Source organism: Oenanthe melanoleuca, chromosome 15, assembly GCF_029582105.1.
Source record: "Oenanthe melanoleuca isolate GR-GAL-2019-014 chromosome 15, OMel1.0, whole genome shotgun sequence".
In the NCBI taxonomy this organism is placed as follows: Eukaryota; Metazoa; Chordata; class Aves; order Passeriformes; family Muscicapidae; genus Oenanthe; species Oenanthe melanoleuca.
The window spans coordinates 12061400-12087862 of NC_079349.1; the positions used below are offsets into that span (position 1 = coordinate 12061400).

Genomic DNA, 26463 nt, shown 5'->3' on the forward strand with positions numbered 1-26463 from the left:
ACACAAGCCTTGCTCTAAAAGGAAGAAAAAAATCCTCTCGTCGGGATTTCAGCTGCAAAGGATTAAAGATCGCTGCTGCCCCAGCCGGGATTCAGCCCCGAAGGTTTATGAAGTGGTTTAATTGCTCAATATTCCTGATTAAATCAGAGCGAGGAGCAGGTGAAGTGCTGCCCCCTCCACCGCGGGCATTCCATTGGAATGGCAAAAAAAAAAAAGGGTTAAACCCCTCGGATTCACTCTGGAGTTTTTTCATATAAAAATGATTTGGTGGGAAGGGAGTTTGAAGATTATTTTATCCACCCCACACCTCCCACTATCCCAGGGTGCTCCAGCCTGGCTTTGGACACCCCCAGGGATCCAGGGGCAGCCACAGCTGCTCTGTGCACCTGTGCCAGGAACAATTCCTGCCCAATATCCCACCCAGCCCTGCCCTCTGGCAGTGGGAGCCATTCCCTGTGTCCTGTCCCTCCATCCCTTGTCCCCAGTCCCTCTCCAGAACTTCTGCCACTTCTCCCTTCCAGTTCCCATATTAGCACATAAATGGCAAAATCCAATCTTTTTCTTCAAGGATTCCCAAATAAAGCATAAAACAAACCCTGGCTAAGGAGTCTGAGCATTCCCAAACAGCTCTGGGGAGTTGGGATCAAAAGCAGCACAGCTGGAGCCAGGAAAGGAGGCACCAGGCCACCTTTGACACCAGAATAAACACACAGCTCCTGTGCCCAATGCCATTCCACATCCCAAATCCCTGTGCAGCTTCTGTAAGATTTCCAGGATTCACGGCAGTGGATTTTTTGAACCTGCCTGAAGAGCTGAAATTTCTTCATTCTCCACCCAAACATGACCAAGCTCCACACGATGCTGGGGTCGAGGTAAAGAAATAAACACAGAATATCCTCCAGTTGTTCCATTTATCCTCCTCATCCCCATAAAGAGGCAGCAAACCCTCCCCTCCCAGGCCAGAGAAAAAGCAGCTCCTTCATATCAAAGCCTCAGCAGTTAAATATTTATCCAAGTGCCTGTCCCCACTTCCCTGGATGCCTGAATTTCCAGGCTGGAGTCTGACTGATCTATTATTCACTTTTCCAAGCACCAAGTGGAACTTTTTCATTACAGCTGCAAATTATAAAGCTGGGAGTTTCTTTGAAGGGAGTTGGAGGCAAACAGGTTCCCCCCCATCCCCTGGGATGGAGAGGGGGCTGCAGGAGCAGCTCTGGGAGCAGACACAGGCGGGAAGGAGCTGCAGGAGGTAATTGCCAGGATCCTGGAGCTGGAGCTGTTTCTCATTAAGCCCTTTCTGTTTTCTTGGTTGCCACTGTTATGTTTCTTTGAGGGCCACAGCAGGGCAGGGAGGGTGAGCTGGGGCCAGCCAGGGCTGGGGGGGTTTGAGTTCCTTTAGATGGAGAAGCTTCCACAAGGATTCAGCTCCTGGGGCAGATCTGCCACCAAACTGGGCAATCATGGAATGGGTTGGGATGGAAGGGACCTTAAAACTCATCCAGTGCCATCTTCTACCATGGGCAGGGACACTTTCCACTGTCCCAGGCTGCTCCAACCCCAGTGTCCAGCCTGGCCTTGGACACCCCCAGGGATCCAGGGGCAGCCACAGCTGCTCTGGGCCTCCCCACTCTCCCAGGGAACAATTCCTTCCCAATATCCCACCCAGCCCTGCCCTCTGGCAGTGGCAGCCATTCCCTGTGTCCTGTCCCTCCATCCCTTGTCCCCAGTCCCTCTCCAGCTCTCCTGGAGCCCCTTCAGGCCCTGCCAGGGGCTCTGAGCTCTCCCTGGATCCTTCTCCTCCCCAGGTGAGCACCCCCAGCTCTCCCAGCCTGGCTCCAGAGCAGAGGGGCTCCAGCCCTTGGAGTGTCTCTGTGGCCTCCTCTGAACTCTGAGAGCACTCCCTGGTTTTGGTTTTCACCCCATTATTGCCAAGGAATAGTGCTTGGGCCACCACAGCAGGAGCTGCTTCCTGAGCTTCCTGCACACCTCTAGCTGGCAGCCAGAGCTGGGAATAGCCCAGGCTCTGCCAGGAGAGCAGTGCTCACCCCTGTCCTGGCCACCATTCCACCCCCTGCCCCCTCTGTGCCCTCCCTCTCCCACCTGGGCAGCACTGGGAATGCGGTGCCACCTCTCCCAAGGTGTTAATCCTTATCTAAATTCCTCCTCACGCCCGTCTGGCTTTGAAAGGACCCTCAACTCCTCATTAAAGGACACGGTGAGAAGTTTCTCCTCTGAGCACCGTAAAGCTCCAGCGCCTCTGGATGGAATAGCAGGGCAGTAATTAACATTAATGACACTCCTAAGCAGCGTCAGAGCCCGGAGCAGTGGGATAATTCCAGCACCGAGCCAGGCTGGGACGGGGGCCACTCATCACTGTCAGCTCTCGGTGTGCAAACCATCCTGTGAGGGAGCTGGGCACGTTCCAGGGGCTGTGCTCAGCTCCTCAGCCCTGGCAGCCAGATTGATCAGCAGGATGATTTGGAAGCACAGGGAGAGATGCTGCTCGTTTTGCTCTCCAAATTCCTACCCTTCCTCACTCTCCTCCTGGCAGAAGTTCCAGGCTGGGGCTCTGTTTTCAGGATAAATAACACAGATCATGGAATCATGGGATCCTTTAGGTTGGAAAGGACCTTTGAAATCTAGGAGTCCACCCATATGTCCCCAAGTGCCACATCCACACAGTTTTTAAATCCCTCCAGGGATGGGGACTGATGATGTGCCAGTACCTGACCACCCTTTCCATGAAGGAATTTTCCCAAAATCCACCCTGAGGCTGTTCCCTCTCCTCCTGTCCCTGTTCCCTGGAGCACAGCCCGACCCCCCCTCCTGGCAGGGAGTTGTGCAGAGCCACAAGGGCCCCTGAGCCTCCTTTTCTCCAGGCTGAGCCCCTTCCCAGCTCTGTTCCCTTCCCTGGACACACTCCAGCCCCTCCAGGTCTCTTTTGTCATAAAGGGCCCAGAACTGGCCACAGGATGTGAGGTGGGTCCCAGGGAGGGGCACTGCCCTGCTCTGCTGCCCCCCCAGGCACAGCCCAGCTGCCAGTCCCACCTTGGGAACATGCTCCATATGGAATATTTCCATGTGCTGGCAGCATCCTGCTGCCACCTGCTCTGCAAACATCCATCTCCTGCTCATCCCCAGTGCCAGGAGCCCACCTGCCCTTCCAAAGCTGGGGAATGTCAGAGGAGCTGCCTGGACACTGCTCTCCAAATCCCACTGGTGTGGAACATCAAATCATTGATCCACCAAGTGTATGGGAATTGCTACAAGGGGAAACATCATTATTAGCAAGGTTGCAGAGCAGCAGAATTAATGACCTATCAGGGCCTATTTAGGAGCAGCTTAAATGATGAAATCTGAGGCACAGTCTAAGCATGGGCTGCTCAGTGGGGTGGGCATGGTGGAGATCTCTGCTCCCAGGTTTTGGGATTCAGTTTTTCACCTGTCTGCCTTAATGGCCCCAATTGGGTGCTAGACTTGGCCAAATGCCACAGGCAATATCCCCTTCTCAGGAATTTGTAGTCTGGGGTGGAGAAAAACACCCCCAGGACAGAAAGTGTCTGAAGATAAAGTTGGAAATAATACAAGGAAAAAGGAAAAGAAGAAAATGGGGGTGTGCTCAATCACCAGTTCACATCTGAACTTCACATCTGACTTCATCCAGGAAATCCTCATCTCAGTCTGGAAAAATCCCACTTCAGCCCCAATGGGGCAAAAGGGAAGGAAAGGAACCCTCAGAAGGCTTTGAACCAACAGGTTTTTCCACCAGGAAAATCCACACCTGGAATGTCACTGCAACAACACAGGATAAGGAGAATTCACGGGAAATTTAGCCAAAATCCAGCTGCCCTGAGCAGGAGGAGCCTCATCCCAGCCCAAACCTGACCAAGGTGCACCAGAAAAATGTCCTGTCCTGTCCAACAGCTGCTTCAGGCTCAGCCCAGCTGGGTCAAGCTCCCATCAACCATCTCCAGCTGCTTCCCAGAGGATGGGGCTAAAAATGAAGAATGGTTCTAAGTCGAAAGGAAAAGTCTAAGTATGGGCCAAAGGATGAAGGATGGGTCTAATGAGGATCCCAGGATGAGCCCAAAGACAGGTCTAAAGATGAAGGATGGGTCCAATGAGGGATCCAAGCATGATGGAGATGTCAAAGAAAAGGTCTGAGTACAGGTCAAAGGATAAAGGCCAGGTCTAATGAGGAGTCCAGAGATGCAGGATGGGTTCAGGAGCAGGTTAAAGATGAAGGACAGGTCTAAGGGTGGGTCCAAGGATGATGGATGTGTCCAGGCAGAGGTCAAAGGACACAGGACAGGTCTAAGGGTAAAGACCTCCCACCCAGGGCAGATCCTGCCTCCAGAGACCCACTGACCATCCCCTCCAAGGGTTAAACACCCCCTTAGCCAGCTGGACCGTTGTTCCCCAGCTAATGGGTTTTTAAGACCTCCCATTCCAGGTTTGTTCCTCTCCTGGCTGATGGATAACCATTAACTACCCATGAGAGGTTCCAATGGCCCGGAACTCATGAGGAATTAAATGGGCATTACATTATCAGCCACTCTCAATGTTTGGTTTCCCTTTCAGGAGCGTTCCTGAGATGTTTATGGGCTGTGGATTTATGGAAGCCAGGGGACCTTTTCAGGAGTAATGTTCCATACCTTGGAGTCATGATCTGCAGCTGGAGAGTCCAGGCAGGAAAATTGGAGGCTGGGAGCTCAAAAAAAAACCCAACAAACTTAACCCCTGCCTCAGAAGGACTTGGCACACAGAAATGATGGATTAAATGCTGGGAATAAGATCTGAAGCACAATATTCAAAGGAGTTTATGAGCTGTCATCAGGAATCAGGCAGTACATGGTGGCCTTGCTCTGGAGGGGACCCGGTCGCTGCTGCTGCTGTCACAAATAAATGGTGCTGGTTTATTTCCTGTCTGTGCCTAGGTGGAAAAATCCAGGGGGAGCAGCCCCAGAGAACCCTGAGGGCTCCACTGCATCAATCCTGACCCACAGCTCACAGGGAGAGAGATTTCTGCTCCTGCCAAAGTCACCTCTGGCTCCCCAGAGCCTGTGTCACCCTCTCCTGAGCTGGGGAGGAGAGAAGGGACTTGGGACAAGGGACAGGACACAGGGAATGGCTCCTACTGCCAGAGGGCAGGGATGGATGAAATATTGGGATATTGGGATGGATGGAATATTGGGATATTGGGATGGAATTGCTCCCTGGGAGGGTGGGAGCACAGGGGGCCCAGAGAAGCTGTGGCTGCCCCTGGATCCCAGGTTGGACAGGGCTTGGAGCAGCCTGGGACAGTGGAAGGTGTCCCTGGCCAGGGACAAGATGATCCTTAATGTCCCCTCCCACCCAAACCATTCCAAAAATCAGCCTGAGGGACACCAGGCTCTCTCCTGGGAGGGTCTCTCAAGGGTCCTTGCAGAGAACAGGCAGGATGGGGTTAAATCTCCACCCCCATGAACATCCTCAAACTCTCAGCTCCCCATGTCCAGCCCCTCCTTCCGTGCTAGAACAGGGCATGTTCCCTTCCATGGGGAACAGAAAGCCCCAATCCAAAGCAGCCCAAGAGTCCACAACAAAACAGAAGGAAAGGCTCCAAATCCTCTTCCAGGGATGAGCTCCCTCCTTCAGGAAGCACAGAGGGCTCAGACTTCAGGAACACTCTGGAACTGTGGCATTGAAAAAACCCCCATCCTCAAATTCCATGGCCATAGTCATAAAATAACAATTAGCTGAGAAGGGCCTGAAAATATTTCAATTTTTATCTGTGCCAGGCATTTTCCACCTCATCCAGGCTAATAAACAGCTCCCACTCCAGCAGGGCTGTGCAGGAATAAAAGAGGGAAAAAAGGAGAAGCTGCCTCTTTAATGCACTAATTACAATCCCAAACTGCTAATGGGATTAGCAGGCAGGATTTAGTGGTTGTCTGCTGCAAAATCATTAAGTGCCATTAGAGAAAATGAACTTCCCTGCCTCTCCAAGAGGTTTGCAGGAATCCGGATCCAACCCCAGCAGCACAACGGGGTCCTGTCAATATTGGCTCTTTCCTTGATTAATTCCCTAATCAGGAGTTAAAACTGCCCAGCACCACTGGGAAGAGAGCACTGGAGGCACTGGGAAAACTGGCTGCAGTCAGGCAGAGGGATCATGGAAGGGGGTGGGTGGGAAGGGACCTCAAAGCTCATCCAGTGGCACCCCTGGCATAGCAGGGACACTTTCACTGTCCCAGGCTGCTCCAAGCCCTGTCCAGCCAGCCTGGGACATTCCAGGGATCCAGGGGCAGCTGCTCTGTGGCAGGAAGGTGGAGAGCAATGAAGGAGAGGGGACATCACTGTGTTTGTGTCACCCTGTGTGACATTTCCCATCTCCACAGGGGGAATCAGTGGCCACAAGATCTGGTGGTGTCCAAACCTGGCCCCAGCTCTGTGTCAGGTGACCATGAGGGCTGGAAGGTGTCCCTGCCCTTGGAATGGGATGAGCTTTAAGGTCCTTTCCAGCCCAAACCTGGATTTCTTTGATCATTGCAGCCAGTTTTCCCAGTGCTCCCTTCCCAGTGGTGCTGGGAATTTCAGTTCAGGATCATCAGGGAATATCCAATGAACAACCTGGGGAAGCTCTGCCCTAAGTGAGACCTTCTCCAGCTGAGGGCAGAGCATGGATTGGGGACTGGAATGGTGACAAAAGCAGGAGCAGGGAGAGGTGACCCCTGGGGACACTGGGGTGCTCCTGGGGACCCAACAGAGCAAACACTTTTTCCCAGTGCCTGAGCACGAGGGGGAGGGTGGCCTTCCAGGAGAAATTTTCCAGCTGAAATGGCTTTGTTTCCAAAAGCTAAAAGCCTTCAGAGACCAAAAATTCCCAGCTCAGAGGAAGAGGAGGGTGAATGATCACCCTCAGCTCGTGCAACTGGGGCTGCCACAGCCCAGGGGACCAGTGACACCAGACACACCTGCCACCCCCAAACCCACTCTGGTTCCCTCTGCCCCAACAAGGGGAGCTCCAGGTCAGGCACTGGGAGCACCCCCATGGCTTTAACCCTTGCATGTCCCAGCTGGAGCTGCCCAAACATCACAGGATGGAGGGTCTGTGCTGTGCCATCCGTGCTCCCTCCACAGCCCTCTGCTGACTCTTCCCATGATTCTGGCACAGCCTTTTTACCCACAAGAACCCCAAATTTTGTCCTGTTTTGGGAGGCAGCATGGACCAGCTGCATCCCGAAACACCCTCAGGGAGAGGCGGTGATGCCCCAAAGCCACCGCTCCCCTCTGCCACCCATGCCGCGGCAGCAGAAAGGTTTTCCGAGCAGGGCCGGCGAAAGGGGTGGAAAGGGATGGAAGGGATGGAAGGGAATGTGGCGATGCCAGGGAGCCCTTTCCCTGCGCAGCAGCAGCCTCTGCCGGCAGCGGGGCCGCAGAGCAGGGGCGGGGATGTGGCAGAGCGCGCTCCGAGCGCCGCCAGGGATGGGGAAGGTCCCGGGGGGCTCCAGAACACAAACTGTCCTCTCCATAAGGATTTGTAAATCCCTGTATCCACTTTTCAGCTGGAAGGGGGTCATTCCCATCTCTCTCCAGCGTGCACTCGCTCCCCCGCGCAGTTCTCGCCGCCACTCCCGTGCAGCAGCTGGAAAATCCAAAATCCAGCCCGCCCCAATCCCACATTCCCGCATGCAGGGGTGTGCCAGCCAACAATCCTGGAGCCGCTGGGTGCTCGCCACGCACCCCAAAATGAGACTGGGGGGCAGAACCGACTCCATCCCACAACATCCCCGCTGCAAGGAGCCGCGAAAAGCAATTTCCAGACGAAACCTCCAAACAAGACACGGACATTTAGGGATAAATGTGCCTTTCCCAATGGGCTGGGATGGGGCATCAGCACCCGGGGCACCACTTGTGGATGATACAATGTCCCTGAAAAAGGCCCTTGGGATCTTATACCCTGAGACAATGAAACCTTTCATGAGAGATGCTCCCCCTCCCTACCAAAACCCCTATTATCATTTAGGATTTCTATTGGTCTTTACTAGATGATTGGTCTTTTCTCACTTAGAATCTTAAAGTAATTGGATAGTTCTCAACTTATAATTTTACTAGTTAGAATTTCAATCCCCCTAAAACCTATAAAAACCTCTTGCCGTGCTAGGTATCCGGATTTTGCTGGTAGAACCCTTTGAAGAAACAAAGCTATTTTCAGAACCTCTACGGCAATTCCCAAAGTTTCATTCCTGGCTAGCTGAGAAGCTGAATTCTGCCTCAGGGGCTCCTGGAGCAGCCCGAAGCTAGAACCGCCCCAGCCCGGGCAGCCACAGCACTTACTTGGGGGTGTGCGCCTCATCCACGCGGTGTCCCAGCTGGAACTCGTGCGACTTGCTGCGGTGCAGCGCCGTGAATCCCGGGATGAGGTGGATCAGCTTCCTGGAGGAGGGCGGGGGGGTCCCGGGGGGCTTCAGTTTGTTCCTGCGGCGCACGGGGGGGGTCCCCGGCGGGGTCATGGTGGTGACGATGTTGGGGGTGCGCGGGGGGGTGTGCGCGGCGTGGCGCTGCCGGGGGGACGGCGGCAGCGAGCGGTGGCCGGACTCCAGCGGCGGGCACAGCCCCGGGTGACCCTCCACGGTCAGGCGGTCCACGTGGGTGTACACGGAGCTCGAGTGGCAGTGGTGCTGGCCGCACTTGGGCTGCACCTTGGGGCTCGGGTGCGTCCTGCCCCAGGGGCCCGGCTCCGGGGATAACGCCGGGCTGTTCTCCTTGCCCGGCTCCGTGCTCGGCCACTGGATGGTCCAGTCCTGCTTGGAGAGGCTCCCGCCTGCAGAGAGCAGAGACACGGCCGTGAGCCGGGCATTCCTGCTCGGCCCTGCAGGGGGAAAGATCCCGGCCCTGCAAGGGTTGGAGGCTTGGGTTTATGGAAGGTGTCCTTGCCCGTGGAGGGAGAGGATCCCAAATTATTCCGTGATGGATTCTATCCATGCACTGCACCCCAGCAAGGAGCTTCTCCGTGTTACAGAGTCGTGGAATGGTTTGGGTGGGAAAGGACCTTAAGGATCATTTCATTCCGAGTGGACACTTTCCACTGCCCCAGGCTGCTCCAACCCCAGTGTCCAGCCTGGCTTTGGACACCCCCAGGGATCCAGGGGCAGCCACAGCTGCTCTGGGAATTCCATCCCCACCCTCCTAGGGAACAATTCTTCCCACCCAGCCCTGCCCTCTGGCAGTGGGAGCCATTCCCTGTGTCCTGTCCCTCCATCCCTTGTCCCCAGTCCCTCTCCAGCTCTCCTGGAGCCCCTTCAGGCCCTGGCAGGGGCTCTCAGCTCTCCCTGGATCCTTTTCTTCCCCCAGCTCTCCCAGCCTGGCTCCAGAGCAGAGGGATGGGTGGCCTGAAGACCCCAAAATTCCCATTGGATCATCCAGTGCCACCCCTGCCGTGGCAGGGACACCTCCCACTCTCCCAGGCTGCTCCAAGTCCCCTCCAGCCTGGCCTGGGACATTCCAGGGATGGGACCCCCAGATCTTCTCTGGAGACCCCCCAGTGGAGTCCCCACCACTCCCAGCAAGGGATTTGCCAGGGCTGGAGGTGTCCCCTGTGTCCCCTCATCCCCAGCTCCCAGTGCCACCCCAAACGGTGACACCCCCCTGGGACAGTGACAGTGACATCCCTGCTGCCCCATCCCACCCCCCATTTGCATAACGAAGGGCTGTAATTAACAGAAGTTCCTCCCCACTCCTAATTATCCATCCCCACATAAAATAAAATAAAATAAAATAAAATAAAATAAAATAAAATAAAATAAAATAAAATAAAATAAAATAAAATAAAATAAAATAAAATAAAATAAAATAAACCCCCGGTCCAGGCTGCAAACAGCTGGGAAAAGCTGGAAAATGAACTTGCAGCAGGAGCAACATTGATGGGATCAGCTTAAACTGGGAATAAAGAGGGAAAAAATCAACAAAAATGCCCCAAAGGCTGCTGGAAAATCCCCCAGATTGCTCCTCACAGATTTTTTGTTTTGTTTCAATCCCAAATATGAATTATTTTTTGGGTATCAGTCACAGCGACCCCCCAGTCCCTCTCCTGTCCCTGTGGATTCTCCTTTGGATGAATTTGGTTTCATGAATCCCCTCAGACCCCTCCCCCACCCCGTTTCATCAGGGAAACTTTTCCCAAAACAAACTCCTGGGCAGAGGAGGCAGCACTGGGATGCACCTCATGGATCCAGAGATGGAAAAATTCCATCTGTTCCAAACAGCAAAGAGCAAAGTTTGCTTTGTTTTCCTTCAAATTAGGGAATTATTGGGAATTACTGGGAATTATTGGGTGTTCCCATGGGGCAGCCCCGAGTCCCAGCTGCTCCTTGGGATGCTCCAAGTGCTCCTTCCCTTCCCAAAACTGCTCCCAGGTGACCCAGCTGGAGATTTTGGGATGCCCAGGGATTTTTGGGAACCCCCAGGGTGCCAGGACAGACTCTGGAATGACCCAGCACTGGGATGTTGGGAAAGTCAGCTCTTCCCTCCTCTCCAGCAAACCGAATTCCCTCCAAATCCCAAACCCGGATTTTTCCTGCTTTTCCCTCATTGCTCCCGACCCTGCCTGACCCTGCCCTGTCCCCAAGCCACCCTCAGCCTTCCCAGGGCTCATCAAAATTCCATCCCAGCTCCTTTTTCCCAGCAGGACACTTAATAAGCTCCACACATCCCTCAGCAGTTCACACCCCATCAACTCCTCCAGCCCTGCTCCGCTCAGATTTGATATTAAATTAATCCAGCTCTGATAACAAAACCCCTCTCCCAAGGATCCACATCCAAGGAAAAGCCAATCCTTGTTAACAGCGCAGAGCAGGGGGGTTAATGTGGGTTTGCCACTCTGATTTATGGGATGTTTTCCCTGCTGCCCCCTTTCCCAAGCCCATCCTGGCAAAATCCATCTCCGTGGAACAGCCTGGCCCAGACAGGGGCAGCCTGGGCAATTAGAGGCTTCTAATTAATGACTCAAGAAATAAAGATGGATGGGGAAGGTTAAACCTGAACCTCATTCCTGCTTTATGAATACAAATCTTGGCATCTTGGAATTGGCTCCTGTGGCTCCTGCCAAGGAATTCCAGCTTTTAAGGAGAATGCAGCTTGTTCATTAATTAAATTTTTAGGATAGGGGCAATCTCTTGCTTCACCAGGAGATAAAATGCAGTGAAAACACAGATTAAAAGGCATTTCTGAGGCAGTTGGTGCATCTGGAGCTCATTTTGGGGGGGCTGTTATTTCCCAATGGATTTAAAATCTCAACACTGTATCCAAAGTGAGCATCACTGCTGTCCTGGGATGTTTTTCTATCCCCATCCCAGAAACTCCCAGAGAGCCTCACTCTCATGGAGCCAGACAGTGCTCAAAATCCTTGTAATCCAGTGGATGATGGAAGGATGAAAGGATGGATGGAAGGATGGATGGATGGATGGATGGATGGATGGATGGATGGATGGATAAAAGCAGCACAGCACCCCCAAAGCCACACCCCATCACTGCTCAGTCCCCACCAGCCCAGGGGGACATTCCCAAGGTCCCAGCAATGCTGCTCTGCCCATCCCAATCCCACATCCCACCAAAACACGCTGCCTGGACCACAGGGAATCTGGAGCCAGCCTGGCTGGGAGGGATGCTCAGCTCCCACCACCCACCCTCAGCCCAAGGCTGAGATCCAGGGAGCATCCTGGCAAGAAATCCACTGTTCCCAGCTCCCAGGAGAGGGGCAGGGACTCTGCTCCTGCTCTCCCAGGGGATAAAAAGAGAGGGAATTCCTGGGATGCAGCCATTTGCTTGGCAGAGGCAGGGAACAGGGAGCCCATCTGGTATTGCAGGTGGTGCTTCCTGCACCCAAATCCTCCAGAAATTCAGAGAGATCTGGTCTCCTCTGCTGCCTGGGAGTTCCTGCACCCCTCAGGGCTCTGCCTGTCACCCCTGTCCCCAAGGCTGTGCCATCCATGGGACAATGCACCCCCAGCATAGCACGGACCCACAGCAGCAGCTGGCATTGCCAAGATCCTGATCCTGCAGCTCTGGCAGAGCAGGAATGGCCACGGCAGCACCGCAGGGACTGCAGAGCAGCAGGGATGATGGATGGAGTTAAATGGAGCACCGGGAAACACAAACACTCCATGCCCCGCTGGCTCCTCCTGCCGGGACCCAATGGACCGCCAGGAATGCTGGCAGCCCCATCAGCTGCCCCATTAGGGAGCAAATGGAGCAGCGGCATCCCACAGACCTCCAGTACTTCCATCTCCTCCAGCTGGAAAACTCCGGAGCAACCAGAGAAACTTCCCTGCAGCTGCCGAGCCAAAGGCCAAGGAGGATTTTCCCAAGCAGGGAATTCCCCTGGCCGAGCGGGCAGGGTGGGATTTGTATGGAGCAGCCTTTAAAAGTCAGAGGTGTTTAAACAAAGAGCAGCTGAGATCCCTCCCGGGGCTCCCTCAAACAGCACGGAGTGGAAATGCCGAAGGGAAGGGGGTGGGAGCTGGGATTAGGGAGCTGAACTGGGGGATGCTCCCTAGGGAATAACGGGCTGGGCTCAGACAGCCCCACCTCGCCCCACTGCCACTGTCCCCAGCACGGGGTGGCACTGCCACTCTGCCCCATGTGGGGAAGCCTGCAGAGGATCTAATCCAGAACTGGTGGATGTGGCCAAGGTCTCTTCAGGCAGGAGCTGGGATCCCTCTCTGGGACATCCCGTGCTCTGGGGACACCACTGGTCCCTCAAAGCTGCCACTCCTTGAAACCGTGTCACATCACCAGCACTGTCCCCTGCTGTCCCCAAGGGCTGTTCCACTCCCGATGAAAACCCAGCAGGGCTCATTCCCAGCCCCCCAAGCCCTGGGATGCAGCTGTGCTGGAGGAGCCCCTCTAGAGGAACAGGAGCAGGGAGGGGGGTCTGGGGTCCCCCAGCCACAGTTTGCTGCTGCCCCGGAGGCACGTCCTGAGCTGGCAGCTCCGGTTCCGTGGTGCCACCCGTGGGGATGGGCTGTGCCGGGGGGGCTGCAGCGTGTCCAGGGCAGGGACAGAGCTGGGGAAGGGGCTGAGCCCCAGCAGAGGCTGAGGGAGCTGGGAAGGGGCTCAGCCTGGAGAAAAGGAGGCTCAGGGGCCCTTGTGGCTCTGCACAACTCCCTGCCAGGAGGGGACAGCCGGGGGGGTCGGGCTGTGGGAACAGGAACAGGGACAGGAGGAGAGGGAACGGCCTCAGGCTGGGACAGGGGAGGTTCAGGGTGGATTTTGGGAACATTTCTTCATGGAAAGGGTGGTCAGGCACTGGCACAGCTGCCCAGGGCAGTGCTGGAGTCCCCATCCCTGGAGGGATTTAGGAGCCGTGTGGATGTGGCACTCGGGGACATGAGTCAGAGGTGGCAGTGGCAGTGCTGGGGAATGGCTGAGCTCACTCTTAAAGGATCTTTTCCAGCCTAAAATGTTCTGTTGGACCCATCAGGGCTCGGCTGGGACACGGTGCGGGCACAGCCGGACTGTGCAGCCCCCGGGCAGGGGCGGCCCCGCTCTGGCCCCGCTCTGTTCCCGCTCTGGCCCCGCTCTGTTCCCGCTCTGGCCCCGTTCTGGCCCCGTTCTGTTCCCGCTCTGTTCCCGCTCTGGCCCCGCTCTGTTCCCGCTCTGGCCCCGTTCTGGCCCCGTTCTGTTCCCGCTCTGTTCCCGCTCTGGCCCCGCTCTGTTCCCGCTCTGGCCCCGCTCTGTTCCCGCTCTGTCCCCGCTCTGTTCCCGCTCTGGCCCCGTTCTGGCCCCGCTCTGTTCCCGCTCTGTTCCCGCTCTGGCCCCGCTCTGTTCCCGCTCTGTTCCCGCTCCTGTTCCCGCTCTGGCCCCGCTCTGTTCCCGCTCTGGCCCCGCTCTGTTCCCGCTCTGTTCCCGCTCTGTTCCCGCTCTGGCCCCGCTCTGGCCCCGCTCTGTTCCCGCTCTGTTCCCGCTCTGGCCCCGCTCTGTTCCCGCTCTGTTCCCGCTCTGGCCCCGCTCTGTTCCCGCTCTGTTCCCGCTCTGTTCCCGCTCTGGCCCCGCTCTGTTCCCGCTCTGTTCCCGCTCTGTTCCCGCTCTGGCCCCGCTCTGTTCCCGCTCTGTTCCCGCTCTGTTCCCGCTCTGGCCCCGCTCTGTTCCCGCTCTGTTCCCGCTCTGTTCCCGCTCTGTTCCCGCTCTGTTCCCGCTCTGGCCCCGCTCTGTTCCCGCTCTGTTCCCGCTCTGTTCCCGCTCTGTTCCCGTTCTGGCCCCGCTCTGTTCCCGCTCTGGCCCCGCTCTGGCCCCGCTCTGGCCCCGCTCTGTTCCCGCTCTGTTCCCGCTCTGGCCCCGTTCTGGCCCCGCTCTGGCCCCGCTCTGTTCCCGCTCTGGCCCCGCTCTGTTCCCGTTCTGGCCCCGCTCTGGCCCCGCTCTGTTCCCGCTCTGGCCCCGCTCTGTTCCCGTTCTGGCCCCGCTCTGTTCCCGCTCTGTTCCCGCTCTGGCCCCGCTCTGTTCCCGCTCTGGCCCCGCTCTGTTCCCGCTCTGTTCCCGCTCTGGCCCCGCTCTGGCCCCGCTCTGTTCCCGCTCTGTTCCCGCTCTGGCCCCGTTCTGGCCCCGCTCTGGCCCCGCTCTGGCCCCGCTCTGTTCCCGCTCTGGCCCCGCTCTGGCCCCGCTCTGTTCCCGCTCTGGCCCCGCTCTGGCCCCGCTCTGTTCCCGCTCTGTTCCCGCTCTGGCCCCGCTCTGGCCCCGCTCTGGCCCCGCTCTGGCCCCGGTGCCGGCGCAGCTGCAGCCGCAGCGGCTCTCGCAGCGATAGAACAGCGGAGCTCTGCTGCCACCGCCCGGGGAGCCGCGCATCCCGCACCGCGCGGCACCGGGACGCGCACCGGGTATTTTTGGGGGCATTCCTGGGGAATGGTCTGGGAATGGGGGGCTCCGCCCTGAGCCAGCGATGCTGGAGCTGCCGGGTGTCAGAGCTTTGCCCTGAGCCTCCTGACTGAGCTCCTGCAGGCACGGGGGGGCAGGGACCCTGTAAGAGTCATGGAATGGGATGGATTTGGAGGGGCCCTCATCCAGTGCCACCCCTGCCATGGGCAGGAACACCTTCAACCATCCCAGGCTGCTCCAGCCCCAGTGTCCAGCCTGGCCTTGGACACTGCCCGGGATCCAGGGGCAGCCACAGCTTCTCTGGGCCTCCCCACCCTCCCAGGGAACAATTCCTCCCCAATATCCCATCCAGCCCTGCCCTCTGGCAGTGGGAGCCATTCCCTGTGTCCTGTCCCTCCATCCCTTGTCCCCAGTCCCTCTCCAGCTCTCCTGGAGCCCCTTTAGGCCCTGGCAGGGGCTCTGAGCTCTCCCTGGATCCCTCTCCATGTGAACACCCCCAGCCTGGCTCCAGAGCAGAGGGGCTCCAGCCCTTGGAGCATCTCCTCCTCTGGACTCACTCCAGCAGCTCCACATCCTTCTCATGTTGGGGATCCCAGGTCCAGGTGCAGCTCTGCAGGTGGGGTCTCACCTGAGTGGGGCAGAGGGGCAGAATCCCCCCTCCTTTCCTGCTGCCCACGCCAGGGGATCAGCCCAGGGCAGGGGGGTTTGGGGTCCAGCTCTCACCCACCAACACCCCCAAATCCTCTTCCCAGTGCCTCTCCCAAAATGTTCCCTGAAGGGAAGGAGTTTCCAGGCAGCCCCAGGGGTGCAGGAGCTCTGCCAGCGTCTGCATTAAAGCCACACTCGTGGTGCCACTACAACAGGATGGTGCCATCCAGCCTGGGGGGACAGAGGGACACAGGGACACAGGGACACGGGGACAGAGTGACACGGGGACAGAAGGACAGAGGGACAATGGGACACAGGGTCAGAGGTCACTCACCAGACTTGTGCACGCTGCGCAGGCAGGACAGGGACGCGTTCAGCCGGGCACACTCCTCACTGTTGGCCCCAAACTTCTCCACGGTGGCACAGACCTGGTCATCAGTCATGTCCAGCAGATCCTCCAGGCTGAGCTGCCCTGGGGCGATTTCCTGGGGGAGGAATGGGGCACGAATGGGGCAGGAATGGATCAGGAATGGGGCAGGAATGGGGCACGAATGGGGCATGAATGGGGCAGAAATGGATTCAGGAATGGGGCAGGAATGGGGCAGGAATGGGGCACGAATGGGGCAGGAATGGGGCACGAATGGATCAGGAATGGGTCATGAATGGATCAGGAATGGGGCAGGAATGGATCAGGAATGGGTCGGGAATGGGGCAGGAATGGGTCGGGAATGGGGCAGGAATGGATCAGGAATGGGGCAGGAATGGGGCAGGAATGGGTCGGGAATGGGGCAGGAATGGGGCAGGAATGGGGCAGGAATGGATCAGGAATGGGGCAGGAATGGATCAGGAATGGGGCAGGAATGGATCAGGAATGGGGCAGGAATGGGTCATGAATGGGTCAGGAATGGGGTAGGAATGGATCAGGAATGGGGCAGGAATGGGGCAGGAATGGGGCAGGAATGGGGTAGGAATGGATCAGGAATGGGTCAGGAATGGGGCAGGAGTGGGTCAGGAATGGATCAGGAATGGATCAGGAATGGATCAGGAATGGGGCAGGAATGGATCAGGAATGGGGCAGGAATGGATCAGGAATGGGTCACAAAGAATAAACCCCCCTGGAGCATCCTCTAAACCTCAGGGAACACCAGTGAGAATCCATTTTCTTTAGGTCATGGACCCAAACCATCAATTTCCCACCTGAATCTCCAAGAAAACCTGGAGGAACTTCAGTTTCATCCTGTTTTAGGTACATCCAGACCCAGTCCAACACCTGGGAGCCCCAGGAAAACCCATCCCATGACTGGGAACACTCAGGGCTGTGAGCTGCACTGCAGAATTCCCTTTTCCCCGGAGGTGGGATTGCCTTTGGGTGCCACCCCCAACAGCTGCAGGAGGACACTGATGGCGACATGGGGGGTGTCCCCACTGCGGAGGGACACAGGGAACAGCAAGGGGGTGTCCTGGCTGGTGGGTGACCCCTGGGAACAGCCCTTTCTTTTTCCCTTACCTCCATCACCTCCTTTCGGATGTCGACGATGCGGAACCAGTGCAGCAGCTGGGGGAAACCCTCCAGTTTGGCGTTGCGCTCCTGCAGCGCCACCTTCCTCTTGCAGGACAGCTGCCTGCTGAAATACTTCACCAGTTTGCTCTGGAAAAAAAAGGGAAAACCCTCATGGGATCCCCGTGCCTCAGCTCTCACTCTGCCCCATCCCAAAGCTCAAAATCTGCCTAAAATCCCCCTGCTGAGCTCCTGCAGCCAACAGCATCGAGGTTTGGTGTCCAAGAGGGAATTTTGCTCCCAAAAAATCCCTTTATCAGTGCAGGGGTCTCGTTCAGGGGGTGGACAGCCCTTGGCAGCCCCCAAGGGTGTGGGACAGGGGGGACAGAGGGGACAGGCACCACTTCTCCCACAAACACTGCCCCATCCCACAGGACACTTTTCCCACTTTTACTCCCAGCCTCAGGGCCAAGAGAGCTCTAAAGGACACAGCCCCCTCTCTTACACCCAGGTTTGATGCCAAGGACCCCCCAAACATCCCTCAAAAGCCATTCCCCTATTTTAACCCCCACAAAAACCCTACAAGGGGACTAACCACAGCATCACATCCCAAGGCTGGTATGTGGCATTTTCTCTTCATTCCTCCCTCACCAACCCAAATCTTCCTCATTCCTTCCTCTCTCCAGAGTCCTCTCTGCTCCCTTGCAGCCCTATCCCTGCTCGGATCATCCCCCAAATCCCCCAAATCCTCCCACCCTGAGGCTGAAGCCGTCCCCAGGTGCAGCTCCCAAAATAAAGCTGCTGAGCTCCTGCCCTCCTTTCCCGGGAATATAGAGCAGGGCTGGGGAGCTGCTGGGATTTCCTGCTCCTGCTTTTCCAGCTGGGAGATTCCCCGGCGCCGGCAGCACTAGGTGGTGCTGTGCTCCTGCACACCCCAAAAACAGACGGGTAAAACACGGGATGGTTTGGGATGCACACGAGGGGAGAACCCCACTGTTGGATTTGGGAGTTTTCCCATCTCTCCCTCTCCTTTCCCTCGTGATGCCCACAGGGGTTGGCATCACCCCCAAAATCACCCCCAGCCAGGAGCTGGGGACAGGGTTGTCCCACCCTGGCAACTTCTCCTCATCCTCACCTTGGATTAATTAATCCAAGAGATTAATTCCTGAAAACTGACCCCCGAAAATGAGGCAGGAATAGCAAAGCCGGACCTGGGGGGCTGCAGGGAGCCCTCAGCCCTGCCCCACTTCCAGGACCGATTTTTAAGGAAAAATACTCCCAAAACAGACAATCTAAGGTTTAAGGATCAGCCCAGAGGCAGATCCTGTCTCCCAAAAAATGCCCTTGCATGTACACGACTGCAGTAAAACACCAGGAAAAGAAATTCCTAAAAAATCCACATGCTGCTCCCAGCCTGTTCTCCATTCTGCCTCTCCAGGTGGGATCCCAAAAAGAACAAAGGTGATTTCTGAGCCACCACGGTATCACCAGTGCCAAAATCAGGGTGGGAACGGAGCTGGGGACAGGACAGCCCCCACCACCATCATGCAGCAGTGAGCTGGGAATGGGGAAAGAGTGAGAAAAACGGAGAAAATTCGATTTCCAGCTGAGGGAAAATCACCCCCACAGAGCCCTTGAGTGACAAGAGGGGTCATTTTTAACCCCATCGGGACTCCCAGGTGCTCTGGTCGATGGATTTGCTCCAGCCAGGGAAAAAGAAGCCCCAAACCCCCTCTAAAATCCAAAGTCTCGTTATTTTGCTGGGGCTGGAAAGGGGAGGGTCGGAGGCGGCCCCATCCCGCATCCCGCGGCTGCGGCGCCGCTCTGCCTCCCGCTCATCCCGGGATGGAGAGAATGCGGGAAATGCTGCGCTCCTGTTGAGGCACAGCCTCCCCCAGCTCCTCCGTGCCTCAGTTTCCCCAGCTGGAAGCGGGCAGGGGGCACAGGGAGGTGGGTGCGAATCCTGCGGATGCCCCTCTTCCTGCTGCTGGAATTTGCTGCTGGTCCAACTGGGGATCCAAACTTTTCCTGTGGAGCTGGGGTTGTTTTCCCACCTTTCCAGCGCCTCTCCCTGCTCCAGCTCTGCCCGGGGGAAAGGCAGGAGCGATGTTGTGTTGTGAAGGAGCGATTCCCTTCTTTTGGAGGATCCAGCAGCTCCTGGAACCCCCAGCTCATTGGAAAACAACGTCCCTGCTGCTGGCACAGGAGGGGTGTTCCACTCCACGTCGACCGCAGCAAGGCGAGGGGCTGGGATCACCGGGGGCTGGAGCCGGATTTCCCAATCCCAACCCTTCCCACCACCCCGAGCAGGGATTTCCCTCGGCTCATCCCAAACCCAGCACGCCGCTCGCCCCAGCCCCGGCAGCGCCGAGCCGGTCTCCAAGGAGCGGAGGGCGGCTGTTCCCCCTGGAATGGGATCCTTGACGTCAGCCGGGCTGGCGACAGCACCGGCCCTGCCTGGAGACCGGGACAGGAAAATCCAGGGGAAGGGAAGTTCATTCATCTGGCACCCGGTGAGGGCGGGGAATGCCCATCCCATCCCATCCCATCCCATCCCATCCCATCCCATCCCATCCCATCCCATCCCATCCCATCCCATCCCATCCCATCCCGACTGGATCACCACATGCCATGAGGAGAGAATTTCTTCTGCACCTCAAAATTTCTTTTTTCCACGACAAGAAATGAGAGTGGAGCGACTCTCCCCCGGCTCCCACCAAGGGGCTCATTATTCCAGAGGCACCTGGAGCAGCCTGGGGCTGGGGAATTCCCTGACACGGAATGTTTTCCCTCTCAGGGTCTTGTTGGGCTTGTGAGATGTCTCTGGCTCTGCACATCCTTTATTTTGAGACATGTTAATAGTCCCTGGGGATTCTGCTGGGAACACAGGAGCCAAAAAGTCTCCATCGAGCATCCTGGGAGGATCCAGCTCTGGGAGAAGGGCACTGTGGTATGAGACACCAGAGAATCCACATGTTCAAGCAGTGAAAATCATAAAACCATGGAATGGTTTGGGTTGGAAGGAGCTTAAAGCTCATCAGTTCCAACCCATGGGCAGGGACACCTTCCACCAGCCCAGGTTGCCCTAAGCCTTTTCCAACTTGGCCTTGGACAATTCCAAAGATCCAGGGGCAGCCACAGCTCCCCGGGCAAATCCCAGTGCTGGAACAACATCTCCACAGCCCGTGGAGGTTTGGGAATGGCCACAGCTCTTTCCTTGGAGCCTCTTCCCATCCTCACCACACAGCAGCCAAAAGAATCCTGGGAGAGTTCCCTGTTCCTGGCAGGAGCCCAGGGAGAGGGAAGTGTGATCCTGGGGTTACCTTGGAGCCATCCACTGGATCCTGGGAGCCCTGACCCTCATTTGGACATTGGGATGGGGTTTAACCCCACAGACAGAACAATGCTGTGGGACAGTTGGGGATATCACCCAGCTCTGAGCTAATTTTCCTTCTGCTGTTTCCAAATTCCACCAAACACAGAATCCCCTGTATTTATTTACACCTCAAGCCCAAATCTCCAAATTTAGAGCCATAAAGCCACACTTGGGCAGGGATAAAACCCCACAGCCCAGGCAGGGCTGAGGGATGAACACTCAGCTCCTTCTGGATGCCACCCCATAGGAAGCAAACCAGTCTCGATTCCCACTCCAGGTGTTTTATCTTAGTTCCCACTGGAACTTGTCCCAAGGAATAAGCAAGACCCAAAACTCCTCCCAGATCCAAGGATTGCCACTGGAACCAGGCTGCAGCCATGGTACCCATCCCAAAAATACTGCACAGCAGGATGCAGAAGGATGGGAGCTCATGTCTACCTTAAGGTGGCTTAAAACAAAAAAAACAAAAAAAACAAAAAAAAAAAAAAGGGAAAAACTTATATTAATCCAGAAAAATCAAAGTTTAGCCTATGAAGATTAACCAAAAAAACATGGATTCTCCTGTTTTATTCCAGGCCTGTGCTGACACAAGGGCTGGGCACTGTGTCCAGTGCCCTCCCAGTGCCACATCCCAGGCCACCACTCCCTGTGCCATGGCACTGCTGCCACCAGATGGGAAGGGAAGAGGTGCTGAGAGAGGCCTCAGAATCTGTGTCACGTCCTTGGGACATGGTGGTGGCAGCAGGGACTCAGGGACACAGAGACTCTGAGACTTGGGGGCTCAGGGCCAAGCTCTGCTCCTGCTGACGCTGGTGGCAACCCAGGACAACAGCAGGAGCCAGCCCAGGGCTGGCATTGGGAATCTGGCCCTGGATTCACTCCCCCTGTGGGAATCACCCCGGGTTTGAGGTGAAAAACAACCAGAGATTGTCAGCAGTGTCCTTGGCTGGAACAGCCCAAGCTCCCAGTTTGGGGATGTTTTAGGGATGGCAATGCCAGGGCTGCCTGTGACTGCCACTGAGTGATCCATAGGGGCTGGAGAGGCGCTTCCCTGGGAGCATTTGTAGGGAAACATCCCCTGACCACCTCCAGACCCTTCATCCAGCCCAGCTGGGCTGCCCCAGTGGCACTGGGATGCTGGGAAGGAGCATCCCACCTGGATGGCATCCCCCCAAAAACCTCCAAAAAACATAATTCAGCCCCAGCTGGGCTGCCTCAGTGGTACTGGGATGCTGGGAAGGAGCATCCCACTAGGATGGCATCCCCCCAAAAACCTTAATCCAGCCCCAGCTGGGCTGCCCCAGTGGTACTGGGATGCTGGGAAGGAGCATCCCACCAGGCTGGCATCCCCCAAAAACCTCCAAACTCTTCATCCAGCCCCAGCTGAGTTTCTCGTGTGGCACAGGGATGCTGGGAAGGAGCACCCACCAGGATGGCTCCACCACACTCCCCTGCTCCCCTCCATGTCCATGGGACACAGACAGGGAATCCTCAGTGCTGACCTCAGCAAGGCCATCACTCCATGTGGGATGAGCTCCTGGAGTCCTGCACCTCCTGGCAGGTTCTGCTGGAGATTTGGAGCCTGCCTGCATCCCAAAGAGTCTCCAGCACACCCCAAAACCTCTGTTACCCCAAGGTTGCTCTAGGACCAGCAGCTCCCAGCCCCTCACACAAAGAGCTGGGATGAGACAGGGCTTGGATCAAGAAGGGGTGACAGCAGGATGAGCACAAGCTGGAATGCAGAGCAGGGAGCTGCACCCCAAACCTGGGCTGTCCCCACGAGTGGCACAGCAGTGACATGGTGATGCCCCAATTGTTCCCACAGCACTCAGGAACTTTGGAGCAAAAGCAGCAGGACAGGGTGGTCCAGAGCCAACAACTGCCCCACAGAGGGGCTGCAGGACCAGCTGGAAGGGCTGAGTGGGATCAGGCTCTGAAATCCCCCCACCCACAGCCCCAGCTCCACGTCAGCCACCCCCACAGCAGCAGCACGGCCCCGCTGGCGTCTCCCCAGGGTCATGGCCTCGCTTCTCCTCACTCTGTGCCAGCTGCAGGGATCCCACTCAGCCCTGGGAATCCCTGGCTGTTCCCTGCCCATCCCAACCTCCCACTGAACCATAAATTCACCCCAGTGGGGACTCACAGTGCTCCAAGGGGAGCCTCATCCCCTTGGAGGCAGGAGTGGGGAGCGGGGGAGGCAGCTGGCTGGGCTGCTCCTGGTGGGAAGGATGCAGGTGGGTCAGGGGGATGCAGGTGGGTCAGGGGGATGCAGGTGGGTCAGGGGGATGCAGGCTGGGGACAAGGGATGCAGGTGGGTCAGGGGGATGCAGGTGGGTCAGAGGGATGCAGGTGGATCAGAGGGATGCAGGTGGGTCAGGGGGATGCAGGTGGGTCAGGGGGATGCAGGCAGCTGGGACAGCTGGAGACTGCTGGAAGGGATGCAGGTGGGCTGAGGGGATGCAGCTCAGGGAAGGGGATTCAGCCAGGCCCAGGGGATGCAGCCCCGTGGAAGGGATGCAGGTGGGCTGAGGGGATGCTGCCTGGTGGAAGGGATGCAGGCAGGCCCGTGGGATGCAGCCTGCCACAAGGAAAGCAGGTGGGCCGAGGGGATGGGACCAGGAGAGGGATGCAGCCAGGCTGGGGGGATGGAGGCAGGCATCAGGGGTGCAGGTGGGCCGATGGGATGCAGCCCGAGGGAAGGGATGCAGTCCAGCTGGAGCAGGAGCCGGGAGGAAGGGATGCGGCCGGGCCGGGGGATGCAGGAAGGGGGAAGGGATGCAGGTGGGCCGGGGGATGCAGGGGGGCCGGGGGATGCAGGTGGGCCGGGGGATGCAGGTGGGCCGGGGGATGCAGGGGGGCCGGGAGATGCAGGTGGGCCGGGAGATGCAGGGGGGCCGGGGGATGCAGGGGGGCCGGGGGATGCAGGGGGGCCGGGAGATGCAGGTGGGCCGGGAGATGCAGGTGGGCCGGGGGATGCCGCCTGCCGGCAGCCGGGAGAGGGACGCGGCCGGGCCGGGGGATGCCGGGCGATAGCGGGAGGATAGCGGGGGCCTGCGGCCGGGGCTGGGCCCCCCCGGTGGGTCCCGGCAGGAGGGTTCGGTGGTCCCGGACCCACCTCGGGGCCACCTGCAGAGCGCGCAGCCTCACTCGGGCGCACCGCAGCGCCGCGGGGGAACCCGCCGCGGCCCGGGGGGGTTGGGGGAGAGACCGATGGGGGGGTGTTGATGTTTGGGGGGGGGTCGGCGGGCCCGTACCTCCAGGGTGCGGATCTCCTTCTGCGTGAGGTCGTTGGAGGCGGCGCACTTGGTGCGGAGCCCCTCCAGGTTGGAGATGCTGATGTCGATCATGTTCTGGACCAGCTCGCACTGCTGCAGCGCCTTCTGCAGACTCAGCTCCTGCTCCTCGCTCCTCGTCATGTTGTCCTCATCCATCGCTCGCCGCCCCCCCCCTCCCCGCCCGCCCGCCCGCCCTCCCCTCCGCCCGCCGCCGCCGCGGCCCCCCCTTCCCCGGGCTCGGCTCTCGGCCCCCGCCGCCGCTCAGCCCCGCTCGGCCGCGGCCCGCAGCATCGCGGTGCCCACCGAGCCGTCAGCGCGGCGCCGCCGCCGCCGCTACCCCCCCCGGGCGCGGCGGGGCGGGGGCGGGGGCGGCGCGCTCCGGCTCCGCGGGGCCGCGCTCGCTGCGCGCCGCTCCGCGCGGGAACCCCCGCACGCCCCCGGCCCGGCACCCCCGGCCCCGGCAGCGCCGCGGCACCCGCATCGCCCCCGCGGCCGCGCATCGCCATCCTCATCACCGCCATCCTCATCACCGCCATCCTCATCACCGCCATCCTCATCATCGCCCCCAAGGCGCACATCGCCATCCTCAGCATCGCCATCCTCATCATCGCCCCTACAGCCACGCATCGCCATCCTCATCATCACCATCCTCATCACCGCCATTCTCATCATCACCATCCTCATCAGGGCCATTCTCATCATCACCATCCTCATCATCACCATCCTCATCACCGCCATCCTCATCATCGCCCCTACAGCCACGCATCGCCATCCTCATCACCGCCATTCTCATCATCGCCATTCTCATCATCACCATCCTCATCATCACCATCCCCCATCATCACCATCCTCATCATCGCCATCCTCATCATCGCCCCCCCATCATCTTCAACACCCCCCAATCTTATCAACACCCCCATCCTCATCGACTCAATCCCATCACCCTCAGCCCATCACCTCCCCGCCATCCCCAACCCACACCCCCATCCCTATCCCCATCCACCCCACATGTCTCTATCCTCATCACTGCCCCCTTAGCCCCCATCCCCCTATCCCCACACCTCCCCATCCTCATAAAAATCCCCATTCCCATCCCACCACCTCCCCTCATCCCCATCCATTCCCATCCATCCCCCCACCCCATCTCTTTCCATGCTCATCCCAATCCCTCTGATCCCTGAGACTGGGACAGGAGGGGAGCTCCAGGACACGGACAGGAAGAATGGGGGGGGTGGTTTGAAATGGGGTCTGGGGCAATGGGAATGCTGGAAATGGGGGGTCTGGGGCAAGGGGGGATACAATGAGGAAAGGGGGGGCTTGGACATTGTGGGGCTGGGGCAATATGGAAACCTGGGGAAATTAGGGGGGTTGGAAATGGGGGGCAGGGGGGCTTGGGAATTGGGGAGGGATAATGGGGGGCTGGGGATAGTGAGGGACCTGAGGTAATGGGGGGAATATGGGGAATCATGGGGCCTGATGGAGAATGGAAATGGGGGGCTCTGGGGAAATGGGAAGGTCTGGGGCAATGAGGGAATCCTGATCTTGGAGTAATGGGGGCCAAGCCTGGACAATACCCAGGAATTATTCCAGAGAGATGGAGCCAGGATGATGCTCCCAGACCCTTCACCTGCTCCAGGCACAGTGTCCTCACCGTGACCTCCCTGCCTCTGGATATGTGACTTTATTCCCAGCTGGCATCCCCATCCCAGTCCCTCCTGGCTCTGGGAGAGCACAAGCCAAACTCCCAACAGCTTTATCCATGCTTGCAGAGGTTGACTCCCTCCGAGTTGGGATGTGGCTAAAAAAGCTGGAAATCTGCTGATTTTTGCCTTTTTTTAAAACCAGGACTTTTCATTTCCAGGCTCATCCTCAAGCTGGGATGTCTCTTTTCTGCCCTGTCCCCAAGGCTAGCTGTGAGGGGAGCTCAGGGTGGGAAATGACATCAAGAATGGGAAGGGGAAGGGAAAAAGAAAATAAATTGCAAGCAGGGAGACTCCACTGGGATAAAAGCAAAGCTGCAGGGATTTTGGGTGTTCACCAAACCTCATGCTTCCCAAAAAACCCTACAGCAGCCTGTGGGATAGCTCCCATGCCTGGAGCTGGCCATGGTCTGAGAGGTGGATGAACATTCCAGGCAGTGGGAATGGCACAATCAGTCCATATAAAAATACCTGGTGATATTTTAATTTACTTGTGTTGGTTTTCTCCATGAGAAAAGAGTTTGGAGCGACTCAGAGTCTCTAAACTGGGTTAATGTTCCCTCAGTGCCAGAAGTGCTCATCCAGGCACAACATCCTGCTGGGAAGGGAGGGGAATGCCCTGGCATTTCCCATCCTGGGAAACCAACACCACTGCACCACACCAGGGGTTCCCCACCAAATTCCCCCAAAATCACCCCATGAGGGTTCATTGCTCCAGCTCAGGGTGAGCTCTGCTCCACAGGAGCCTTTGGATATCAGCATTGGGATTTCTTGGGTATTAATATGGCAAAGAACTTCTTTATCTCTGGGGTGGGAGGATCCCTCGGATTTCAGCTCTTAGGGAGCACCTGGTTAACCTCCATCCTATCACCTCTGTCCTATTATCCCTGCCACCATCAGCCCTGTCCCTTCAACCCTGTCACCATCACCTCCATCCCATCATCTCTGTCACCATCATCTCTGTCACCATCATCTCTGTCACCATCATCTCTGCCTGCCACTCCTGTCACCACCTCTGTCACCGTCATGCCTGTCCCATCATTTGGCTCCTGATCATTTGGCTCCACCATCATTCCTGTCCCCATCCCCTTATTCCATCATCCCTGTCACCATCCC

The 26463-nt window shown here is 57.6% G+C and overlaps 1 protein-coding gene across 2 annotated transcripts in view; it reads right to left on the bottom strand.

Moving 5' to 3' along the window:
- KSR2 (kinase suppressor of ras 2) overlaps window positions 1-23813 on the bottom strand; it is an 82292-nt gene extending 58479 nt beyond the window's left edge. Inside the window, exons 1-4 of one of the 2 annotated variants that reach the window (XM_056504602.1) lie at window positions 23627-23813; window positions 17006-17146; window positions 15833-15983; window positions 8320-8806 (exon numbers count right to left, since the gene is read on the bottom strand). In XM_056504602.1, coding sequence (XP_056360577.1) covers window positions 8320-8806; window positions 15833-15983; window positions 17006-17146; window positions 23627-23803 — 956 coding nt within the window. In that variant the 5' untranslated portion in view covers window positions 23804-23813. The remainder of the gene's footprint in view (window positions 1-8319; window positions 8807-15832; window positions 15984-17005; window positions 17147-23626) is intronic. The other variant, XM_056504601.1, reaches the window with a different exon arrangement.
- Window positions 23814-26463: the final 2650 nt, after the last annotated feature.